Source organism: Myotis yumanensis, unplaced genomic scaffold (assembly GCF_028538775.1).
Source record: "Myotis yumanensis isolate MYYU_CA2020_CCGP unplaced genomic scaffold, mMyoYum1.0.hap1 SCAF_7, whole genome shotgun sequence".
NCBI classification, from domain to species: domain Eukaryota; kingdom Metazoa; phylum Chordata; class Mammalia; order Chiroptera; family Vespertilionidae; genus Myotis; species Myotis yumanensis.
In genome coordinates, this window is record NW_027223758.1 from 82333642 (window position 1) to 82352428 (window position 18787).

General features: G+C 39.6%; 1 protein-coding gene across 4 annotated transcripts in view; it reads right to left on the minus strand.

Annotated features, from left to right (window-relative positions):
- Positions 1–16644, minus strand: part of HDHD2 (haloacid dehalogenase like hydrolase domain containing 2) — a 32304-nt gene extending 15660 nt beyond the window's left edge. Inside the window, exons 1-4 of one of the 4 annotated variants that reach the window (XM_070421111.1) lie at positions 16565–16644; positions 9930–10040; positions 6711–6919; positions 4804–4888 (exon numbers count right to left, since the gene is read on the minus strand). In XM_070421111.1, coding sequence (XP_070277212.1) covers positions 4804–4888; positions 6711–6919; positions 9930–10030 — 395 coding nt within the window. In that variant the 5' untranslated portion in view covers positions 10031–10040; positions 16565–16644. Of the gene's footprint in view, positions 1–4803; positions 4889–6710; positions 6920–9929; positions 10041–12127; positions 12305–16232; positions 16358–16564 lie in introns of those variants that run through there. The other 3 variants (XM_070421109.1, XM_070421110.1, XM_070421112.1) reach the window with 3 other exon arrangements.
- Positions 16645–18787: the final 2143 nt, after the last annotated feature.

Consider the following 18787-nt stretch of genomic DNA (forward strand, 5'->3'; position numbering starts at 1 on the left):
ATAACAATATCCCCATATGAAAAAATAAGAGCAGTTAGTGAAAGATATTAAACTCAATTCTGTATTCTGTGGATTTCAAATAGGCATAAAGTGGTTCTCTTGCATATACTAATGGAATACTTTAAACAACTCAAGTTCTTAATTTTTAAACAATTTCTCATGGTCTGGACTTGAATTAAAAAACTGCAAAGCAGCAGTCAGCACTTTCAAAATAGACAAAGCCCACAGAAATATTTGTAATGTGAGTCCTGCTGTCACACTGTTCTGGAATTCCTCATGCTCAGGGCTCTAAATACTTAGAAAAGATTCAGGAGTTACTGTACAAATGCAGTAATAATTGAAGTCGTAGTTGTTGACCTTTTTTCTCCCTTTCTCTTCTTCCCTTTCTAAGGAATTGAATATATTGGAGCAATTAACTTTTAATTTTTTTCTTGAGGAGATGGGAAAAGAAAAGCAATCTAATATTCCACAGGAACCATTTATGGTGATAAGAATCTCTTCCTGAAAAACAAAAAAATTAATTTCTGCACATCTCTAAGACTTTTCGAGGATTCTCACATCTTGTAATAATTATAGGAAGAAATCATTAACTTCAAAATTAAGTCATTTTGAATCTTCAAAACATTGCTCTTAAGCAGCCTTTCACCTCTTGCATTTAAATATGAAAGTTGTGATGTTATTTATTTTCAGATAGAATAACTTTTTTTTTTTTTTTTTGGTTAATCCTTACCCGAGGATATTTTTCCATTGCTTTTTAGAGAGAGAAACATGGGTGTGAAACAGACATACTGATTAGTCACCTCCTGAATGGGCCTGCGTGCTCTTGACCAGAATGGAACCCAGGACCTTTTGGTCCTCGGACCACTGCCCTATCCACTGAGACAAACTGGCTGGGGCTAGAATAACATTTTAAATAAGCTCCTCTAGAAGCTGGAGAGCAGCTGCTCTTAATTTATTTTAAAAACTTGAACTTTTCCTAGGTAAGCTATTCCATGCAGTTTTTCCTCAAAATTCCTTTGATCCAACAACTTTAGTTCTGAAAAAAATTTAAGGAACAAACATAAATATTGCTTAACTAACGTTCTCAAAAGGCTTTTTTTTTTTTTTAAAGTTAACTTCAAAAACCTGGAAATAGCCGAAACCGGTTTGGCTCAGTGGATAGAGCGTCGGCCTGCGGACTGAAAGGTCCCAGGTTCGATTCCGGTCAAGGGCATGTACCTGGGTTGCGGGCACATCCCCAGTGGGGAGTGTGCAGGAGGCAGCTGGTCGATGTTTCTCTCTCATCGATGTTTCTAACTCTCTATCTCTCTCCTTTCCTCTCTGTAAAAAATTAATAAAATATATTAAAAAAAAAAACCTGGAAATAACCAACAATAAGAAACATATGGCTATTCAACTAATTGCACTTATGAGAGTGGAATATTCTGTGGGAATCAAACATGTTTTAGAAGAATATTTAAGAATGTGGAAAAACATGCACAACATATTGTTGGGTTTTTAAAAAGCAAATTACCACATACTATACATATACAGTATATATAGATTCTCATTTTTGCCTAAATAGATATGTGCATGGAAACAAACTAGCTAGGTGGAAGGATTACAGATAATTTTGTTTATTCTCTTTTGAGCATATACAATTTTCCACAATGAAGACATATTACTTTTGTGCTGCGATATTTTTTTTAATCTTGTTAATGCTAAGTTCAAATTAAATTATTAAGTGATCTGCTTGTCCAGGTAGCCTTCCTCCTAATAGAGATCATTAAATTTAGTTATAATTGGTCCATTACAAAAATGCTCAAGCTTTGGGCTTCTAACTCAGGTCAGAAGATGAAAAAGACCTTGCTACATGCTAGTACCAAAACTGTGAAAAAGAATACACAAGAGCTATAGATATTCATATTGATGAATCATACAGTATTACTAGGGAAGAAAGCAAATTGATAAGTAAAGTATAAAGCATGCAAAATAACACCATATACTGTCTAGAAATACCTACATGGTATTTAAAAAATGCATGTAAATGATAAACACAATTCAGAATCCTGATTACTTTTGGGTCTTGGGCAGGGGTGGGCAAACTTTTTGAGTCGAGGGCCACAATGGGTTCTTAAACTGGACCGGAGGGCAAGAACAAAAGCATGGATGGAGTGTTTGTGTGAACTAATATAAATTCAAAGTAGACATCATTACATAAAAGGGTACGGTCTTTTATTTTTTTAGTTTTATTCATTTCAAATGGGTCGGATCCGGCCCGCGGGCCGTAGTTTGCCCACGGCTGGATCTTGGGTGATAAAATTGAGGAGGGATATCAAATATGTCAATAATTTGTATTTCTGGAACTGCCTGATAGGCCTAAGGATGTTTGTTATATTATCCCTTGTATATTTTAGTAGTAGGTAAAAGGAAAAAAGACACCAATGGCTCTTAGGATTTAAATGTTTTCTAGAATCCAACCCCTCAAATCATGTCTATTTCTTTTCTAAAATCAATCTCTAGTATGCAGTGTTCTCAATTCATTAAAATATTTAGGACATATTTGTAGCCAGATTGTACTATGCATTTTGGGGGCCTGCCTATTTGAAATAGTAAATAAGAGGCAGTGTAATGTGGAAGGCTAATGCATCCACCTGAGGGCAATATGCCCCTGAAGCTGGTGTTCAAGGCAGCTATGCATGGGGTTTAAAATCCAATGTTTATTCTCATTATCAACCTGAACAGTAATTTAACTAATCGGTGGTTCATTTGAGATGTCTATATTTGCCACTTACAATCCAAACAGCTGTAGTCACTGGTTGGAAGGCACAGTCTCTGTGGAGACATCAATATGCAAAGAAGGGCAAGACCTAAAATCCTTCTGTTAACTCTCCACCCAGCAGTTAAGTGCATTTGTGAAATTAGAGTTGACCCATAAGTGCACTGTAATGCTTCAAAGTGTAGTGTTTAAAAAAATCAATATGGTTAGGGAAGTGTACTAATTAGACAGCATCCGAGCAATTATAAAGTCAGTATTATGTCAACATACATTTTTATTACCCTGAGTCCAGCATTCATCTAAGGCAGAGACCTATTAAATATGTCCTTCCCAAATTACCAGCTAAAATCAATCAATACCTTCTCCTTGAATTCTGTGGTTAAAGAAATGAATAAAAGATAGTAGGAGTAAATTAGGAAGTAGGTTCTCTATTTCAAATGAAAACCAATTTTGGTATAGTTGTAAACCTTACTTAAGGAGCAGGTGATATAATATTGCCCCCACCCCAAGCCCAAGAAGCCACAGCAGAATAACTGAAGTAGATGAAGCAAAAGAAATTTTAACACCACATACCCCCACATATACCTTCACGCATGTGGCCCAGCAGTGGACCTCCAGATAATAACTACAGTAGCGGATACTGAGCAACTATAAAAAGCGAGTATGTTACTTTTAAACAAAGGCTAGACTATCACAATGACTAAGTGCATTAAGTAGCCGTAGTTTCCATTAACTGAGGCTCTAAAATGCACACAGGGAAAAAGGTGCTATTTCTGGCCACACAGACTGTACACGAGGACAGCCATTTTCAAGATTAAACAGTAAATAATGTGCCCAGATGTGTGAGCGTTGTAGTGATTCTAAGACATATACATCAAGAAATGAATTCTACATCAAATATAAGTTAGAATGATTCTTGTAGATCTTTTTACTGTAAGAAAATGATGTTTTTATAGCATTCTTGAAGTTAAATACCAAAAATTTATCGACCCACTAAAAAAATTTTTTTAAGCTATTACAATGTATCCCTATGTAATATTTTGAGCTACTTGTCATAAATTCAAAGACAAATTATACTGTTTAATGGTTTGACAAGCAGTAAAAGACAACATAAGATGAAAGATGAGAAAAATCCAAGGGAAAAAGTCACAATCTCACTCTAGAGCAGATTTGTAGGTAAATTCTGATCCAGTTTATCTTAAGAAGTATGAGAACCAGTATGCAGTCTTCCCTTTGTAAGCAGCAGCGAAAGTTCATAAAAGTGAAATGCACACATAACTGAAGATTTATAACATTATATGTGGTAGTTGTGTTTCCCCCAATTTCAACCAACAGCCATTGGAACATCTCCATTTAGATGTCCCACATGCCAAACAGCCCCAACCTGAACTGATCGCCTCCTGGACCCCACACAGGGAGTGTTCTCCATCACAGGTGCCCAGGTGAGAAATATGATGTCCTCCCTGCCTCACTGTCCTTCACTTCCTAACCTCAATCACTCATCAAGTCATGTTGATACGACCTGAATCCCTACTATTCCAGGTCAGACTACCATTATCACTCATAGAATAATTTCTTTGAAAGTATGGTCAACTGTGTAGATTTTTTTCCCATAGCATGGATTCACACTGGAGGAAGAGTCCCGTTTACTGTTTTTGGGGGCATTAGCCTTGATGCTGTTTTCTGTCAGAAATTAGCATAGTCAGTGCAGAATCATAGGAGTGATGATAAAAGACAAAACTGCTAGCTTTAACAGATGCAATTTTATTATGGATTTCTGCTCCAGAATACTAAGTCTATAAAAAACAAACAAACGAAGATCATCACATTTTAACATATTGATAATTTTTTTAAACTAAGCAGGATAGTAATAAATAATATTTGATGTTGATCTTGAAGTGATTTTGAAGATGTGCGTCCTCATGTATAATCTAGGTGGCTAGAAAGTAAAACATGTATAACCTTACATGACAAAGACTCAAGAAGGTAAAGAAGGAAGTATTTGATCAGATGAAAAATAAATAGCTAAATAGCTAGAGACTCACCGGAATGCTTGATTCAGAGTTTGATAATGAAAATGTTCTGGTGCCAATCCTATGACCACAGCATTAGGATCGCTTGTTTGTATTCCTGGGAATTAAAAAAATATATGATTGTTGAAAAATGCAATTAAAAGTAATGTTACATTTTATAATAAAGAGTTTTAGTAAATCAAGTGCAAATTGTTATTGTAGCAATAATCTGAAGTTTAAGAGATTATCCTGCCCTGTGTACTCTCGCAATAGTGAAAGAGATATTTAAAGGAAGAAAAAGTTCTCCTAGTATTTTTGCATATTTCTTTTGCATGGTTTTACAGCTACTCAGTAACTAGAATCTGAGTTGAAACTTGTAACCTGATGTTCTCAAACAAGTAATTTCTAACTTCAAAGAGCTTTACTGATTACAATCAACAAGAACAGCCATGAATTCCCTATGAGCTATCAGATCAATAGCAACTGATGAGGAAATGAAAATCTAAGAGGCAAGGGAAATTAGACACTCTAATTGACAGTTGAGGTTAACATATTCATGATAAACATGGAATGCACTATAGATTCTGCTATTTTCTACATAATGTCTCATCTACTTTTAGTGTCACAAATATTACTCCATAATTTAAGCATATTTTAAGGCCTTGGTACCTGACCAGACAAGTATATTCACCAACACAGTTACTAAAAGTCAGACGGTTCTGTAGATTACCCATATGCCAATTCCTATTTGCTTCTCTTACTGCTTGCCTTAAAGCATTTTTCATATCAATTCCACCAAAATGTAAGGGAAAGAAATAGGAAGAGTAGATATCCAGCTTTCCCATTTCCTCCTTACCAGCATCCATGAGTATTGAGTAATTGGTTAAAGTTTGCTGAAGGAAAAAAACCAAATTGTTGGCTATACTTAGAGTTAAAGTTTTTTGTGTTCCTTCCATTATCTCCATCTACCACTAGCAAAGATATTCAATAACAGCAGAAAAATTTCTTGCCTTTCAAAAACCCATCTACTTTGGGTATTTTCATGTATATAAGCATGTTCTAAGTATTGTCCTGGACTGACTGACAAAGATTTCTTCCTTCTCAGGGACTCTGCTTATGTATCCCAACTGCAGCTCACTGCTAATACAACTAGAATCTTAACCTCCTTCAAATAAAGTCAAAACAGAAAAATCTGATTAAAATATTGTTTTATAGTACTTCAGCTAACCCAGAGACACAAATACACTGTAGATGCATGTAGATCATTGTTTGTACAGCCATCACATGGTTTTATACCCATTTTTCTATATTGTGTCATTTCACGCTGAGTATCACTTACAAAACAAAGCAATGTGGCAAAGTTTCATAAAAATAGGATATTTTTCCAGAGTTTATTAATTTTCCCAAAGAGAAAAGTTTGATTGAAATATTTCATAATCACTGCTAAAATTTCATACTATACAGAATGACACCTATTTTTAAATAAGGCGATTATGGATTATCTCATTTAATCAAATTAACATAGTAGCTCTTGGATCAAGGATTATAATACTCAAAGTAATTTTGACCTGTGCTTTTTCAAGCTGTGGGTCATGATCCATTAGATTACAAAACTAATTTGGAGAGCTCTAAGCAGCATCAAAATCAAATAAACAATTAAGTAAACCAAACAGAAAACAGAATACTTCTCATACAGTAAAAGTATTGTTTAGCATATATATAACACACACATATATGTACTAGGTTACTATGTAATGTGTTTCACTTACTGTGGAGTGCAGTCAGAACAGGTTTGAGAAACACCAATTTGGATTCAAGAGATCTGTTGACCCTTTCAATAATAATAGGAGGAAATCTGAATACATCTAAATATTCAGTTTAAGAATGATTTATAAGAAGATATGAAGAACCAATTTTTAAATCTTTGCAATTTCCCCTACCTTTGAAATCAGGTAGTGCCCGATCGTCAACTAGCAGCATGGGCCGGACTTGTTTCTGCTCTACTAAATTTCTGGCTGCAGTCAGAGAAGTAAATATCTCATCTTCAGAGATATCAAACTCCAACTTTTTCAACCTTTCCAGTAAGTCTCTCTTGCTCTCTTTGGTTGTATTGGTCACAAACCTAATCATTACAGAAGTACCACGTAACCTGGAAAAGTAAAATTCAGATGTCAACAGGCAGCTTTTACATTCTAGCCCTGTAAGATCTCCTAAATTGGTAGCACTTGCCAACAGTCATAAAATGAAGGCTAAGTCACCAAGTAAATATTTTTATTACCAATAATCTTTTTGTTATCTACCCAGAACTGCTTACGTATTATCCACACCGTCTGGACCACTTTATTGCCAAAGGCTACAAAGTAAGTTATAAAAGCTGTGTCTACCTTTTTGAGGACTTCTGTACTTCAACTGAATTCTACTGCAGGGATTTAGCAAATAAGTGAAAAAAAAACAAACACAAAGCTTAGTAACCACTATACTCACAGAATATGAGAGATAAAAGTTACCTTAGAGATTATCTACTTATGCAACCCTCTCTTCTTTTTTAAAAATATATTTTATTGATTTTTTTACAGAGAGGAAGGGAGAGGGATAGAGAGTTAGAAACATCGATGAGAGAGAAACATCGATCAGCTGCCTCCTGTGCCCGCAACCCAGGTACATGCCCTTGACCGGAAACGAACCTGGGATCCTTCAGTCCGCAGGCCGACGCTCTATCCACTGAGCCAAACTGGTTAGGGCGCAACCCTCTCTTCTTATAAAGAGGAGAAAACTGAGGCCTAGGGGAGCTAAGTGACTCGCTCGGCTTCATACTGCCGGGTAGCAGTAGAGCTGAGACAAAGACTCCAACCTATGTCCTGGTACAGGACTTGATGTCCTATACTAGAGAACAGAGGACACCTCAAGATGTTGTTTTTCCTTCTTAGACAATCAGAAGATGTGCTACCAAATCTATAAACAGAATCTATCTGGACAGTCTACCAAAGAAAATCTTTTTTTTTCTTTTTAAATAAAATGTGTTTTTCCCTTGAACTACTTACATATAGAATTGTTTTGATTCTGTGATCTGTTTTCGGAACCTAAACTGGTAATCAGGTACCAGAGAAAGAATTCATGACAGTCTAGCTTTCTTTGAAATTGAAAATTATTTTCTTGGTCCTAAAGTGTTTTAATCCAAAATCTAAAAATAATTTTAATTTAGCAACAATTAAAATTTTATATTAATACCCTATTGCTTTTTATTTTGTGCCTGCCCCAAATGAATACAAGGTGGAAAAGCACTAAATGCAATTGAAAACAAGCAAGCAAATAAAACAGAAACAGATTTTTAAGTATTCACCCAAAGAACATTAACTAAATTTGTAAGATTAAATAGTTCACTGTAATCATGATTGCCTCTATAATATCTGTGTGGTAGCTTTTCTTAAAAACACATTAAACTTAGTGGTTTATCTCTCAAAAGAAACTGATTATTTCAACGTAACTATTATCCTAAAAATGAACAAGTAGAAGTACTGAAATAACCATATCATTTTTAATGAGGATTTAAAAAAAACTTTTCTTTTTACTGGTCCCTCAACTTCCCTTAGCCTGTTTGTTTCTATAGAAACCAAAACCAGCCATAACAGTATAGTGATGTCTCTGGATGTGTAATTCACAGGCTCCTGGCCCTCCAGAATGGCAGGCTCATACTTACAGAGATACTTAGTGGTGTCATTCATTGCTCACCAAAAATAAAAAAATTTTTCTTCAATACAAAGTAAAAAGCTTATCTTTAAAGCAGTAAAAGCTCCTTTCCCAGAGAAAGCCTAATTAAGAGACAGTGTCAAGGAGTCAAGAGAAAGTCCAACTGTGAATCTGATTTTCTTTTGGCTTTAACCAGTTAACGGCCACGATATTTTGAATTTAATTAAAAAAGGTCCGCCACTTGCGTCTATAGATGCTTATGGCGTACAAATGGTTAAACAACATGTTGTCCACCTATAATATGAACATCATGACTCCTAACTAAACTGATAGCTTCCAAATGATGCCTACCAGATACATAAGTCTCTTTATATTTGTTTATTCCCCAGATGGAAGGTAAGCTCCTTGAGAGAATACAAGCAAGATCTGTGTTAATTTTTGGCCCTTATACCTGGTGTTGTGATGCTAGTCACTAGATTTTCTGAATAACAGTACACTGTGACTATTTTAAGGTGGGAAAATAATAAGCACCACATGCTAAGTATTGCTGACTTTGAAAACTTCTCTAAATAATTTTAATATGAAGGTATTCAATACCAATTAGTAGTACTACTGTACTGATGATTCTTTTTTCCAGGACACTCAGAAGCAAACATTCACATTCAGTTTACTTTTTAAAAAATATATGTTTTTATTGATTTTGAGAGAGAGGAAGGGAAAGGAATAAAGAGACAGAAACATCAATGAGAAACCTCATCCATTGGCTGCCTCCTGCACGCCCTTTTACTGGGGATCGAGTATGCAATACAGGCATGTGCCCCAACCGGGTTCACTGACCTCTTGGTTCCTGGGTCCACACTCAACCACTGAACACACTGGCCGGGACATGTTCAGTTTGCTTTAACAAGCTTTTACTACGTATCCCCGTTTGTATCTAGACATGTTAAGTACTGTGGTTGGTACATCAGAAATATAGAACAGTTGCTAACCTTCAAAGGCATTAAATTTCACTGATAGAAATAATTCTAAAATTTCAAGTCCCTCAATTAAATTTTATTTGAGCTGCTGCACACTTACTGCGAGATCTTAGGTGAAAGGGGAGTGGGCAGCACTATGCCTCTGTGCATGTGTGTATTTCACTTTGTGATTCCTTCATTTGTGATTTTTCCAATGCTATTTAATTTATATTTTAGAATCTTGAGTTGTCATTCACGAATTTACATTACTTAGAAAAAAACATGCACACAAGGAACAAAAAGAATAGATCAAAGGCCAAACCTAATAAAGGCTTAGAGAACAATGTTTGGAAGATATTACAATGCATACATCTTCTAGCTAAACCCAAGGCAGTTTTTGTATATATGGTAAGCTGGTGAAATGCCATCTTAAGGTCATCCATTCAGCTAATGATCTGCCTTGGTAAAACGGCACTCACAAACATATTTGTCAGCTGAACCTGGAGGATAGCTTGCCTTTTAAGAGCTTCCTGTGCGCCTGGCACAGCTGCATCTTCAATGTGAAGTGTGCCATTGAGATCTACCAAAACAGCTTTTAATGCACGGCGTGCTGCCATCCTTCATTCCCTAGGAGAGAGCAAATGAAATTAAAAATACAGTTTAGGAAACAATGGACAATTAAAAACTGGGGAAGTCTTCAGAAATATCATTCATATCCAGAAAGATACAGCTTAGTGTTAAGCTGTTTCTTTTGGGGGGAAAAATGTGTTTTTTAAAATCCAAATCCAAAATTTGACTCATAATACTTTCATAACGCTTAGTTATTTAAAAAATCTTTAATTAAAACTAGAAAGGGAAAAGGGGGAATTAATAAAAAGACGTTACTATTTACTTTCAGATTTCTTAAAATAACTCTTTGGCTTAACAATTTATTCATTTATTTTAGATCTAAATATGAGAATAATGCACTCTGAAGAATGGGTGTATGGGAGCCCTAATTCATTGGCAACATCTTTTTTTTTTTTTTAAATATATTTTATTGATTTTCCAGAGAGAGGAAGGGAGGGAGATAGAGAGTTAGAAACATCGATGAGAGAAACATCGATCAGCTGCCTCCTGCACATCCCCTACTGGGGACGTGCCTGCAACCCAGGTACATGCCCTTGACCGGAATCAAACCTGGGACCTTTCAGTCCGCAGGCCGACGCTCTATCCACTGAGCCAAACCGGTTTCGGCGGCAACATCTTTTTCATCTTTGGTTCTATGTGATGACAATGTTCTAATCACTCACCTCTACTATTATACCCTGAAATGACATATATGGCCAAGGAGCTAACAGTATGTACAAGCTACTATATGACTTGACCCGTAACAGTATGTCAGGAAATACTGTCCTTACTTAGTAATATAAAAGTTCCTTTTGCATATTTTCTCTTTAAAATTTATTGTGAGCTATATCCTAAACACAGTGGAGTATAAGGTATTGGTTAAAAATAAAAATAATGAAATATTTCAGACATACAAAAAAGTATCAAGGATAATATAACCACCTCCATTACCCATCATTCAACTTTAGAAATAAAACATCACAGATGGAGTTGGAGCCCTCTGTGTACCTTTCTTTGAACTAATTTCCCTTATTCCTTTCACCAAGTAAACTACTCTCTTGATTTTGATCTGTTGAAAGCTTTGTATTAATGTTCTTCTTTCTACTCTTAGTGATTTGCCTTACCAATCCATATCATGTTTGGAAAATGTCTCCATGTTAACACATGTAGCAACTGTTCATTCACTTTCACTACTGTGTATAGAATGCCACTGTATGGATATATACTTTATTTGTCCTGATTATGAATATCTTGCACATCTATATATATAAAAGAGTAATATACAAATTGACCAAACGGCAGAACGACCCCTTGACCAGCCACTATGAGGCACACTGACCACCTCTCGTTCCCGCCCCCTCCCACCCCCCCCCCCCGCCCCGCCCAAGCAGGCTCCGATCGCCCAATGGCAAACAGGGAACGGGGGGTGGGGTGGGGGGGCGTGGCTGGCTGCTGGCAGCCAGGGAGATGGCCCTGATCACAGGCCAGGCCTAGGGGCTGTACCCGCACACGAATTTCATGCGCTGGGCCTCTAGTCTTATTATAATGAAGAGTACCACTTTGAACCTCCTTGTACACATCTCCTGGTGAACATAGATGAGAATATTTCTCTGGGGTCTTGCTGAGTCTGAGGGTGTGTGCTCATCTGTATCCTTACAGGAATGCTGCCATGTTGCCAAGTTGCTGTATTCACTTGTATCTTTACAGGGCAAATGTTTACTGAGCACTTCCTATGTGTCAAGCCCTATGTGACAATGACAATGGACATGGAGGAGCCATCTCCTTTAAACTGAAAAGCAGACGGAAAGGGGGAAAGAACCTGGGAGATATAAATAGGTAATTACCACGAATTTGTGGAGAATCTATGGCAGGGGTCCTCAAACTACGGCCCACGGGCCACATGCAAGTACAAATATTGTATTTGTTCCCGTTTTGGTTTTTTACTTCAAAATAAGATATGTGCAGTGTGCATAGGAATTTGTTCATAGTTTTTTTTTAAACTACCGTCTCCAACGGTCTGAGGGACAGTGAACTGGCCCCCTATTTAAAAAGTTTGAGGACCCCTGATCTATGGAATCTATGGGAAAAACTTAATAGAATCTTACCTTGGGACGGATGGTGGGTGGAGGGAAGACATCTCTGTCCTAGCTGGGTCCCTATGAAATGTGATCGTGGAGCCTGGGACTGGCAGTCAGTAGGCTCAGGTGGTGGTCCTCATTCTGCCTCAAACTCATTGTGTGACTTTGGCCAAGTGTCTTCCCTGCTCTGGTCCCAGGTTTCTCCTCAATATGTGGGTTAGGGAGGCAAGATAAAGTCTCAATCTTTCTCCTCTGCCTACAATCTCAAGATCTAGGCTGGAAGACTTAATGTATCACATTACCCCCTGAAGCCTTGATTTTCTCCTTTTCAATATAGGCCTGCTAATCCCTGCTGCTGGTCCATCTCCCAAAGCTGCCAGGAATACGCTAGATTGCCAAGTGTTGTCCTTCTAAGTGTTGTTCTTTCTTAGGTGCATTCCTTTCAGGGGGCAAAGATGCTCCCTGAATTCCCTCCCAGCTTATAGCTTACAGCTCCTCTGCTCCTCCCATTTCCCAAGCTCTGTTCCCACTCCAAGTCAGTCATCTCTGCATATAAGGTATAAATATAAAAACTAAATAAACCCATAGTAAGCCCCAGAACTCAAATATACTTCTTCAGCTAGCCTCACTGTAGGCCTTGACTACTTCTACCCCATAATGTATGGCCTGGGGTCACAGGAAAAGCAAGAGAAGTGGCTGGAAGGAGAAAAGCCAGAACAGCTCCCATTTATTGGATGCTGTATACGTTCTGTGCCATGCTAAGTTCTCTGCAGCCTTTATCACTTTATTGAAACTTCTACGCAATCTTACCCAGACTAGCAAATTCAGGCACTGAGAAGTCACAAACTTGCCCATGTGCTTTTAGTTTTGGCTTTGAACCATGTTAATGGTTTATATATTGAAATTGAAATTAAGTCAGAAATTTAAATATTGAAATTTAAATTTAAATACAAACAGAAATAAACTAATCTTGCTAAGACACAGAGTACTCTGACTCTAGTTCTTCAGCAGGATATATTCAAAGGACAAAAAAAATTGCAGTGCTGAGCTGGTGTGGCTCAGTGGTTGAGCAATGACCTATGAACCAGGAGGTCAGGGTTCGATTCCTGGTCAGGGCACATGCCCGGGTTACGGGCTCCATCCCCAGTGTGGGGCGTGCAGGAAGCATCTGATCAGTGATTCTCTCCCATCATTGATGTTTCTCTCTCTCACTCCCTCTCCCTTCCTCTCTGGAATCAATAAAAATATATTTAAAAAAAAAAGAATTGCAGTGCTAAAAAATGTACATATTTTTATTTAAAAAATTTTAAATTGATTTTTAGAAAGAGAGGGAGATGGAAAGAAAGAGAGAAACATTGATTGGCTGTCTCCTGCACACCTCCTACTGGAGATTGAGCCCACAATCTGGGCCTGTGCCCTGACTGGGAATCGAACCAGTAACCTCTAGGTGCATGGGACAATGCTCCAACTGAGGCACACCGGCCAGGACATATATTTTTAAAAATTAGATTTTTAAAAACTGATATTAGAGAGAGGAAAAGGGAGGGAGGGGGAGAGGGAGGGAGGGAGGGAGAGAGAGAGAGAAACACTGATGTGAGAGAAATACATCGATTGGTTGCCTCTCTTATGTGCCCTGACCAGAAATGGAACTTGCAACATAGGTACAGGTAATTGGACCTGTGACCTTCTGGTCCACAGGACAATGCTCTAACCCAGCGGTCACCAACTGGTGAGGTCCGAAAGGTTGGTGACTGCTGGTTTAAGGAAACCTTTGAAGCAGCCGTCGCCAACTGAGCCACACCAGCCAGGGCAAAAATGTATACATTTTTTAAATCATGAATTCATGATGATCTTCAATTCCAAATCAATGCCACAGTGTTCTTCCTCTCATCCCATTCCACATTCATAGTTCTTTTCTCCCATTTGAGAACCCTGATTTTCTAAACATCAACATTACATTTACTCATTTACTCAATACTACAATAATCACAGAATAGTTTTGGAACTCATATGATTACCATTACCCACAACAAATTGTGAACCTGTTGATGTCTGTCATTTCCCATCAAAATAAAATCCCACCTTTTGGGATTCTGACTAGAATTGCATTGACACTAATAGAGCATTATTAGGAGAACTGAGATTACTATATTGCATCTAAACTCATAGATACAGAGAACAGATTGGTGACTGCCAGAGTAGGAGGAGGGGAGGGAGAAATGGGTGAAGGGGGTCAAAAGCATAGTAACTAGAGTTAATAATACTGTATCACATATTTGAAAGTTGTTAAGAATACTTCTTCAAACTAGACCTATCATGATGATCATCTCTCAACATATACAAATATCAAATCATTGTTGTACACCTGAAACTAGTATAATGTTGTATGTCAATTATGTCTCAATAAAAGGAAAAGAAGTTATTTGATAGCACACAAAAAATTGTTTTTCAAAAAAAAAGTAATTGTAAAATATTTGTATCACCCCCAGAAGAACTGTAAAGACTTCAAAGATAGTCCATATTCCTGGTTTATCTTGACTCCTTGGCCCACCATCTCCCAGTTTGAACAAGTTATATAGGATATACCTTAGAAGAGACACAAACAATTGATATTGGTACAAAGTCGAGGCAAATTCTCTTTCATCCTAAGAGGAACTCTTCAAGATACTTCAGAGGACATCTCCCCTTGAATATCCAAGGGGGAACTCCATCCAACAAGTCCTAATTAACAACCCTCAAAGTTACTTTTTCCTAAGATCCATAGGAGTGAATGGCAGCACCATCAATCCAGATGTACCCAGCAGGCTCTCCCACTCCTTCCTCCCATCGGTTCAGTTGCCAAATGCCAGTCCTACCTCCTTTACAGTCTTGAATCCACTCACTTCTCTTCATCATTACTAAAACTTAGTTTTAGAGTCATCACTTTTCATCTAGTCCAGTTCAACAACTTTCTAAATGTCCTCTCTGCTTTGAACCTTCTATTTCCAGCTGCAAATCCATTCCCAGAAATGCAGGGGTGAAGGGCAAGAACCAAGGAGTTGTATGTGCCTCAATTCACTAGCTATGCGAACTTGAGCCATCTTCTTAAGCTCTCAACCTCAGTTTCTTCACTGCTGAAATATGAAGGATGACACCTGCCTCTAATGGTTGATAGAAAGATTAAAGAAAATAAGTCATGTACTGTGAACAGTGTTTCACACATAGAAAGTCAGGGTTATGTATGTGTGGGGGAGAAGGGACAGAGGGAAGGGCACATGATGGATGTGTCCAGGACTGCAAAAATCAGATATGATGCAACATCCTAAAGCATTAGGGTAACTTGAGAGTTTGAGAAAACATTTTATACCCAAATAAGGATATACTGTGGAGGCATGCAATTCAAAACTTGCATAAATATTTAACATAAAACGAGATTTCAATAAAATTTTCTCCGGGGAGGTTAAGGCTGTTCAGAATATGCCTCCTAGAACCTCCGGGGGGTAAACATTCTCTTCTCTTCCCTACATGCGTCCAGTAGAAAAGTCTGGAACCACTGGGTGCACTCAATAAATGTTATTATCCAGATACTCCCCAATTAAAAGCCTCCCAGTGGTTCCCCGATTCCTTCATGATGAAGTCCGAACAATGAACACCACTGCTCAGAGCCCGGGGTTACCTCTCCCCCTCATCTAGACTCCCGCATCAAGTCCCACTGCAGGGGCAGGAGTCCCATACCCCACCCTCATCGCCTGGGACCATTTCCGCTCCCTGGATCCTACCACCCCCGCTCCTACATCCGCCCTTCCCCTGGCCCACTCCTCTGTCCCTGGGCCCCGTTTCCCCCGGCATTCCTGAGTTCAGCTCCTCCTCTCCCGGGCTGGGCCAGGACCCCCGCGTGCTCTCACTATCACACCGACATTGCCCCAACTGTTAGGTTCTGGGAGTCATGGGGCTCTGTTGCCTTTTCCACGGTACTACTAAAGGCTTTTGAATTAAGTAAACTTAAGAATCCGGGTCTCTACGATTTCTAGAACTAGAATCTTTCAGCACTCCACAGCGATTCCCGCCATCTCCCCGTGGGGAGGGGCGCCGGGACTGGTCTCTGCGCTCCGCCCCAGCCCACGTTCCAGGGCCTAGCAAACGCCGGACTGACCGGGAAGGACTCCAGCTTCGACATACAGTCCAAGGGCACGTGCCGGAGAACCACCGACGCCTGTGAGCCGCGCTCTAGCCCTGGGCAACCACAGCCGGGCGCACCCGGGGCCTGGCGGAAGCGGCGCGCGCCCTCTCCGCGCATGCGCGGCAGCGCCGCGACCCGGGGGGGCAGTGCCCAGCGGAGGGGCGTGACAGTCCTCACTGAGCAAGCGCGTGGGTTGGTCCCTGCCCCAGGAGGGGGCGGGTGGCCTAGAGACGCAAACAGGTGAGGCCCCGAGCCCTTCCACAAAGGAACGCAGCCTCCAGACGAGCGGGCGGGCGGCTCCTCACCCCTGTTCCGTTCCGTCCTCAGCAAAGACCCCGCTAACAGGAACGTCGCACAGTCCCGCGGACACAGCATCCTCGCCGCGGGTCCAAAGCGCCCGGGGCAGCTGCGGATTGACGCCGGAAGCTGGGCCTAGGACTGCAACGGAAGTCCCGCCTTCCCCCGTCCTTCTCCGCTCCATCCGTCTTGGGTTGCCCTCCAGTCTCGGACACCCAGTACCGGGTCTAGTTCCGCTCTTTCACCACCATCGAAAGGAACGGTAGACTGTTCTGGAGACCCATTTTTTTTTCAAGGGCGCTGCCACGATGCAAGAGGAAGTACAAACCCCCTGCCTTTGTTCGGTAAATGTTTCCCATTCCGCAGCACCATGGTCGAACCAAGTTTTATTGGGTAACTTCTTTGCTGCAACCCTCTCCACATTCCCTAGGGGTAACTCAGAAGTCATCTCCTAGATAGTTTCCTTGAAACACCCAATCTCTGAGGTCATGTTCTGCTTTGCTACTTGAATACTGACATTGCTATTAACCATCACCTCAGGTAGCGTCCCTCTTTTCCTGAATTAGCTACCCCAAAAGCTGACATGGTCGTTGCCCATCCTGCCTCTGCTCAGAGAGTGCTACCACAGGCCTTGCCTACCACCTCCAGGGAACCAATGGCTGACTGCAGCACTGCGCAGGGGTGTCGGATGGTGTTCTAGCAGCATCTGAGCCTCCAGTCAAGGACAGCGCAGTTTTGTCGAAAGGTTCCGTATGTGTAAACCAGGGTGTCCTATTATGTCGGAATTTTTTTCATTTAGTCATTTCCATAGAGAATGCATAAGATGACCACCTCTGCAGTCAAGTATATAGTTCATTTGAATCTAAGGAAGACAAGTACTGTAGAGACTCCCAACGTGGGTGGGAGCAGTGACGAAGGTGGTCCTAAGTATCCCAAAATACTATATATATAGTACTCAAATATATTGCTTTTTCTCGACATTTTATGAGTACATACAACACACAAGTGACTACATATACCTAAAGAGCACAGATCACCTTGCCTACTCTATATAAAGCAGGGATTTTTTAAAAAATACTTTTAAGCCATGTTTTTTTTAAAACTTAGGGTTTTATGGAAGTGCCTTAGGAAGCTTGACATGAGTAAGGGGGAGGCTGAACAATGGGCCTTTGGGTCCCATCCCTGCTTCAACTAAAAATAAATAGACCTGCTTTCATCTGTTTTAGATAATGGAGCATTACAGTTCTATATTATTCTTTGAAAACCTAGTTCTGCTATTAGCAATCGAAGTTTGAAATCATTGTACTTAAATAAGAATTAGGGTATAGCCCTAGCTGGTTTGGCTCAGTGGATAGAGCATAGGTCTGCAGACTGAAGAGTCCTGGGTTCGATTCTGGTCAAGGGCACATGCTAGGGTTGTGGGCTTGATCCCACATGCAGGAGGCAGCCGATCAATGATTTTCTCATCATTGATGTTTCTCTCTCTCCCTCTCCCTTTCTCTCTGCAGTCAGTACAAATATATATATATTTAAAAGTACTAGGTTATAAATTTGGTAAATATTTATAGACTAGAGTCCTAGCTGGGTAGCTGGGGTGGAGCATTGTTCTATAAACCAAAAGGTTGTGGGTTCGATCCCCAGTTGAGGCATGTTGGAGAGGCAATGAATTGATGTCTCTCTCACACTTCCACTAAAATTAATAAACATTTCCTAGAGCAAGGGTTAAAACAATTAAAACATTTATAGACTGGAGCCAAGATCCTTCATGACAAGTCAGAGGCAAACAGATGCAGAGTCAGACCTAACACCATAAATTGAATATAAAAGTTGCTCATGAGTCTTCTTGATGTATGTCATCAATTCACTGAAGAAATTGAACTGAATACTTGGAGGCCAGAATGATCAGGAACTGAATTGGGATATTTGGAGACCAGAATGATCACAGATTAATTCTGAGAATGAGTGAGGAGGATGTGGGCAGGCAAGCAGGGCACTTAAATTACTGCCTACTAAAAAATTACTATGGCTACTAAATCACAACTGCCCTGGGGAAACCAGGGTTAACCTGTGAAAGCTTGCAGACCTCCCCTCAGGCACATTACAGTTAGAAATGTATACGTGGCTTCCAGAGATGAAATACTTTGATACTCAGGGCTTCACTTTCCCCAGAACTGCTTTGCTATAGAATACTCTGATCCTGCCCTGCTGTGCCTGATCCCTAATGGGAGTTT